The 6858-nt window shown below is 46.8% G+C and overlaps 1 protein-coding gene across 1 annotated transcript in view; it reads right to left on the bottom strand.

The window, feature by feature from the left end:
* Window positions 1-4430: 4430 nt before the first annotated feature.
* The window catches only part of CUNH5orf15 (chromosome unknown C5orf15 homolog), a 14433-nt gene continuing 12005 nt past the window's right edge, over window positions 4431-6858 (bottom strand). Inside the window, exon 3 of the mRNA XM_010639731.3 lies at window positions 4431-5444. Coding sequence (XP_010638033.1) covers window positions 5313-5444 — 132 coding nt within the window. The 3' untranslated portion in view covers window positions 4431-5312. The remainder of the gene's footprint in view (window positions 5445-6858) is intronic.

Below are 6858 nucleotides of genomic sequence, written 5' to 3' on the forward strand. Positions count from 1 at the left end.
TAAAAAAAAAAAAAAAAAAAAAAACTGAGGTCACTTTTCTGCAAGACACTGTGCTGCGGACTTTTCTCCGCCCTAGGCAAGGGAGACTTGGGCCCTGGCCCATCATCTTCTGACACGCCAGGTTATTGTTATGTAAAACCTTTTCTCCTCCTCCTCCTCCTACTCCTCTCTTTCCCCTTTTCCTCCTCCTCCTATTCCCTCTTCTCCCCCACCCCCCTTAGTGGCTCTTTTCACACAAGCAAAATTGAACAAAGCAGATTCATGGCAGCGTGAACCTCTGGGCCAACTGCCCTAGTTGCTCCTCCCTGCGTGTCTTTCTGAGCAGGTTCCTGTGATCCTGGGACCCGTGATAGGATGATGGCATGGCACACGCCAGACCCCCTCAAGCCAAGGCAAGCACGTAGGCATGAACAAGGCCAGTGGGGGTCCCAGGCAAGCCCTGCCCCAAAAGCTCTGGCCTGCTGGCCTGATGACTTTCCAGATGGGGGTCTTCATCCTTTATGTGAGCGGCAACCTGAAACTTCCACAGAACGTCAACGCTCATTTTTAGTCCACAAAGCGTCTCTTGTACAAGCATTCCTACACCTAAAAGTCCTGAGTTCCATCCCCAGTAACAGACTTTGAGATGTGCATGGAACAACACTGGTGACTGAAGCCACTGCTTGAAGCAACCCCCTGCAATGCCACCAAGAGCCCAGCACCTGTGTGGAGAGCACCAAGGCCCAGGACTCCCAGGCACCACAAAACATACAGGCAAACCCCTAAACCACACCCAAGATCACGTCAGACGGGATACCTTTCCATTCCTGGGGTAACAAGGCACCATGGTGAGGGGAGGCCTGGCCTGGAGGGGTGGCCTTAGACCCCCACCCCTTGACCCAATCCTGGGGATCTCAGCACCTACCATGCCCCCCTCCCCTCTCAGTGGCAAGGATGTGGGACCATGAGGCAGGGACCTACACCTTTCTTCTTAAATCCAAAGTGCTCGCCCCTTCTCCCCGCCTCTGCTTTTCCTCCCTTCTGGCGTGTTCCAAAAGAAGCTAAAGCACCACTCTGGAGCCTTCACTCCCTCTCTGGTTTTTGGGCAACTGAGCAGATGAATAAAACTGCTTCCTGCACTGGACTGCATTCACACCAGCTCTACTGAGAGGAGGTGGCCTTATAATCATCCCCCAGCAAGGTCTCAGCCCAATTTCCCCTGGAGGTGTGTCTGAGTCTTCCTCGAACCAAGAGAAGTCCAGAAAGGCTCTCTGGAAGCCTAGGGAGTCCTCTGGAATCTTAGGGCCTTGGGCCTCTCAGAGACTTCCCTTCAACAGAGCTGAATTTTCAGAGAAACGAGATTTTCTTCGAGGGATGTAGATTCCCCTACACCAAGAACACACAGGTTCCTGAAATGTTCCACCGGCCAACAGTCTCCCTGCTCCAGAGTCAGGCTCAGGCACTACAAATAAAACTGCCCCTTTCTCCCTGCCAGAACCCCAAGCACCCACTGGGGCTGCCAGGGCGACGGGGAAGCTACGGCGTGACCCACTGTGTCAGTCACCTTTCTGTTGCTCAGAAGTTCATTTCAGCTCAGTTTTGGAGGTTTCGGTCCATGACCAGCTGACTCCAAAACACAGACATCATGACAGAAAGGCGTGACAGAAAGCCGCTCACCGCATAGCAGCCAGGCACACACAAAACAAGAGCCAGAGAGAGAAGGGGCCCAGAACAAGAATAGTCACCCTGTGACCTACTTCCGTCAGCCAGGCCCCATCTCCTGACACCACATCCAGCCATGAACTCACCAGTGGATTCAGCCAGTCATGACTGTAGTCCCTGCATGACCCGGTCACTTTCCACAGCTCCACCTCTGAACGCGTGAGACTCTTGGGGACATTTTTGATCCAAACTATAACACCAAGGGCCCACCTGACCCTACAATGTGGGCGGACCTCAAGCTCAGACGTGTGCTTCTGGGGTCACAAAGAGGGAGAGAGCCAGGTGTCCTCAGCAATCCAAAAAGGCCAGCGTGTGCTCATGTCTTCAGCTATGAAAACCCCACTAAGTATGAGCCCTTAGAATAGGGACTATTCTGTGAGGGTGGGGTGGGTTAGGCAAGGTCAGGCAAAGTCAACCTGATACTATCAAACTGGGTCTCTTCGCAAAAACAAAAAAAATTTGTTTACATGTTCTTTTCTTCAAAGATGGAAAAGATGAGTCCATCGATTTTTTTTTTTTTTTCAATTTTCTTTGAAACCAAGATTTGACCCCAACAACCAACTTAAGCATCACGGTCTCGAGGAATCTTTTCCTCATCCTGTATCCACAGTTCAGCATGGAGCCTGGCTCAGTTTCCACAATCACTAAGTGTCTGCTGCATGGATGAGCTGCCTGTGGGCACCCGGAGTAGGGTGACTGAGGCCAGCTGTCCCTCCTGTGGGGGTGCGGCTTGCCTCGACTTCTCTGCCCTGGGGTTTGGCTTGGCTGAGCCCCATTCCAAATGGGCTCCAGGTGCCTCTCGAGTGCCCCTCCCGGGAACACTGCCTACTACCCAGGTTTCTGCTGGGAGGCCACGCCAAAGGTCTGGCCCGAGGGTCGATGATTTTTACCAGCAAAGTCTTAACAAATGACTCAAGTTAATTACATCTCAAGTCCCTTCCTCACTCTCAAGAAAAAGGCAGGAAAGGATTTGGGGCTCTCTCTAGAGGTTGCAAAATAGCCTGGGGAGGAACTGAGCCTGAGGCTAGGGCCCAAAACTAGGCTGTCCTAGCTCCAATCCACTGCAGGATCTCTCGGGAGCGCCGTCCACCCACACAGCCGGCAGAAGAGCAGAAGAGCACCCACAGAAAGGACACTCAGGAAATGAGGGAAGTTGGGGGTTTGGAGAGAAGCAGAGTTTCGGAGCAGAGATACTTCATGACTAACAGATAAAGTTTTCCTAAGGAAGAGCAGGGACTTTGAAGTTAGAGATTCATTTATGACAGAAAAGACCAAGGTTATTTAGGAAGAACCAGAAAAAGAGGGTAGAAACTCCCACTTACACAAAATCAGGCCCACTAAGGAATTTAAGCAGCCCGGAGAAGAGGTCACGGCCACAGAGGGCTACTGAAAGGTGAGTCAGGAATGGCCCCCACCTAACTTCCTGCATCTCTTCTGGCAACTTCCCTACTGTGCAAGTGAGAACAGAACAAGCAAAAAGTAATCCCACAGATCCTGGCTGAGGCTGTGCTGGGCTAGGCGGACCGATGACCTCAGACTTTAGGACAGCTTTTCTGGTCTTCCTCAAACACATTCGGTCTTTGTAAGGACAGGAATGGCCTCGTGCAAGGCCAGAAAAGGGCAAACTTGCAGCACCACCATGCCAGCCTTGGGGCAGCAGCTCTTCTCTATCCAGAAAGCAGAAGCAGGGGACAGGAGAGACTCCAGAGTAAGACGTATGAGCGTGAGGATCAGGAGCCGCAGCTCAGGTGCCTGTCACACTCCAGCAGCATTCTTAGGCACTGTACAGTGTGGCCCGCCAAGCATCACAGGCTACTTGGTGACAACGCAGGAACGTGGGTGGCAAAGACTGTGCCACCAGGAAGGGCCAAGAGCCCTAGGTCCGGGAGAGGAATGACCCTCCGGGCTGGGCAAGGGAGCCCAGGATGCCTCTGCTTTGCCTCCCTACTCTGCAGTCTCTGCACCCATGGCAGCCAGCATACCCTGGCGCTGAAGCAGGGTTTCGAGGTGAGTGGCATTCCTAGGGGCAATGTGCCACTAAGAGGGGCACTGGGGCAGCAGTCAGGCTCACTTCCACCCCACACAGCAGTCGCCTGTCACCACCAAACGTTACCCCGAAATGAATCACGACTATGAAAGCATGGGCTGACATCTTCACCTTTATTTTTTAAAATCTTATTCAAAATACTAAATAATACAATCTCAGATATGAAAAAATTACTGCACTAGAACAGTTGGGGTGTATTTCTGCTGCGCCCCCTTCCTCCTCGGCTGGGATGCGGAGTGCTGACACTGCTTCTGCCATCTCCACGCACCCAGGCCAGATGGCCACCCAGCCTTGTTTGCACACAAGGGTAGAGGTCACTCCTAAAAGGTTGTGGCCATACCTGAAAGTCAGCCACGGTTCAAATCACGTATTTACATACTTATCAGTTCCTTCTGACAGAAAGACAGGCTAACATAAAATACAGTAAGTAATTTCCAGTTGCTGTAAAAAACAAAAAAGAAAATATAAGTCCGGGGGGGAAGTCAGTGTACACATGTAACCTTTATGTATACAAACCACTTCATTCAGGTATAACTTTAATCCCAAAGACCTAAATTCAGTATCATTCAAGTGATAACGTCCCCTAAGATCTATTCAAATTTACTTCACAATAAAAAACAAAATCAACAAATACAATAGAACTTTTTTTCTCTGAGACAGGGTCTCGCTACGTAGTTCAGGCTGGGCTTGAATTCACTGTTAGGCCCAGATTGGTCTTGTACAGTGATCCCCCCTGCCTCAGCCTCCCAAGTGCTGGGATTGCAGGCATGTGCCACCACGCCCAGCAAATCTGATACAGTTTTAAACTCTGCCCACTGCCTAAAAACTTGGAGGAAGCTGTGCTACATTCAACTGCTAACTAAAAGTAACTGTGATGTTTCATATTTTACCACAGCTTCTACCTTCTATCTCTAAACTGAATTCAGCAATCAAACGAAACAATGGTGTCTATATAACATTTTATCTATGCTCAGTGCAAACTGTAGTCTTTTTCCCATAATTTCTAGACACATTTAATGTGTTACCTAAAATTGTGGGTCAAACAGACTGATACCATTATCTTAAATCGTGTTTTAGTTGTTGCCTGAAAATATTCAGTATCCTTAAGAGAACAAAATGTTACTTAAATGTGATGTATTATTACATCTATCCTTGTACATTACAGTTGGTGACCACCAAGAAATGTATATTAAAAAATTAGCATTTGGATGGCAGAGTGAATCTAAAAAAGTGGTACTAGATATGTTCAAATTTAGTTACAAGCTTCGGCTCTTGTAAAAGTACTATAATTCCAGAAGTAGTAGAAGAAATGAAAAATAATAAAAACTAACAGTATAAATATAAGGTAACACTTATATTTGGGACACCTGTGTGAATCAACTCTAAAAGTGCAGATAAAAAATTATATACTCCTGATTGTGACATTTAATTTCCAAAGCACCAAGGCAAAAGAGAGATGCGCCTCTCGCTTGAGTACCAACTGCTATGGCAAACACCCGCACGGCATCATATAAAAAGTCAAGCAAATAAAATTACATAATAAGCAAACTCAAATCACAGTGCTTTAAAAAATATAATCATTGGTAATCTTCAGAGAAGGCATCGCCTCGTGAACGTTCTGGTCTAGACGATGATATTCCACTGTTTTAGAACAAAGGCCATCACGCCATTTTCTGCTTTGAACTAGGAGGAAAATCTGGAATAAAACAAAATGAGTTAGACATGCAAAACAGAAAACAGGACACGGTGAAAATTTTTATAACAAATGAAATAACTTTCTCCTGGGCTCCCAAACACAAATATTACACATCATCAGCAACAAAAGGCTATTCTGCCTTCTACCCAGTAAACACGCCCCAACAGCACACCCTAACGCCAACGCTAGGGTCCTCACGAAGGTGGACTCCAGGGCTCTGTCTTCAGAGCGGAGTGAGGACCCTGGGCATACCCGCTTCATGGGTCCCAGAGGACTTCCGGGCCACACCAAACACCGGGATCCAATATCGTTGGCATTCAAATTCTGTCTACCTCAAACCCTTACAGAGCCAGGGACAAGCCGGTAATGACCAAAAAACCAAAGGGCCTATCTGTCTGCCATCTTCTACTAATGGGTTCACTGATTTCTCAAAGTTGGAAGGCATTTGGATTTGTTTTTTGGTATCAAGGATCGAACTCGGGTCCTTGCGCTTGCAAGGCAGGTGGTGTCATCACTGAGCTAAACCCTCAGCCCAGTATTTTTAAAATAAGTGGTCCATTTTGCCACTTCTTGAGCAAAAAAAAAAAAAAAAAATCAAGGTTTGAAGAAGAACATGTTATAAAGAATCATAAAGCAAGTTCCAAGAAAGCCAAGAACTAAGATTTCCTTTTGTTTTTGGTTTGAAACAGGGTCTCACTATGTAGTTCATACTGGCCTTGAACTCATGGCAATCCTCCTGCCTCAGCCTCCTGAGTGCTGGGATTACAGACGTGTGCCATCACGCCCAGTAAGATTTCCTTAAGTATTAAAAAGGAAATAGTGTACGTGATCCCCCGTAAATATTCTGAAAGGCTTAACTCTGGCTGTGGGCTACAGGGCACAGGGACGAACCCTCACACTAAATGACCAGCCATGCTCTTTATGTCTCCTTTGCTTCATACAGCCCAGCAAAATAATTCCCACTCAGAAATAAATGTTCATAACATTTTCTGAGTCAAAAATTGGAAATCATCTAAATGTCCAAGAGGAAACCAATCATGCAGGTTTTAAGCCACGTTTTTAAAAAATATTGATATTATAGCAAATGTTCATGATTTCTTATATAAAAATATATGGAATATGCTAAAAAAGGTAATAATGCTCCCTTGGTAGTAGCTTAAATTTTCTTTTCTAAACTCTTACATTTTCTGAATTCTCTAAAATAATCATGCAATCCTTGGGGCACACACTCACAGTCCCAGCACTTTGGGAAGCTGAGGCAGGAGAGTTAAACTCCAGCCCAGTCAGGGCAACTTAGCAACTTAGTAAGACCCTGTCTCAAAATTTAAAAGAGGAAGGGATCAGTGTGAAGGCCCAGGGTTCAATACAGAGCACTTTCACCAAAAAAAAAAAAAAAAAAAAAAAAAAAAAAAAA

This window comes from Fukomys damarensis, unplaced genomic scaffold (genome assembly GCF_012274545.1).
Source record: "Fukomys damarensis isolate Sample0158 unplaced genomic scaffold, DMR_v1.0_HiC HiC_scaffold_9, whole genome shotgun sequence".
Taxonomy (NCBI): domain Eukaryota; kingdom Metazoa; phylum Chordata; class Mammalia; order Rodentia; family Bathyergidae; genus Fukomys; species Fukomys damarensis.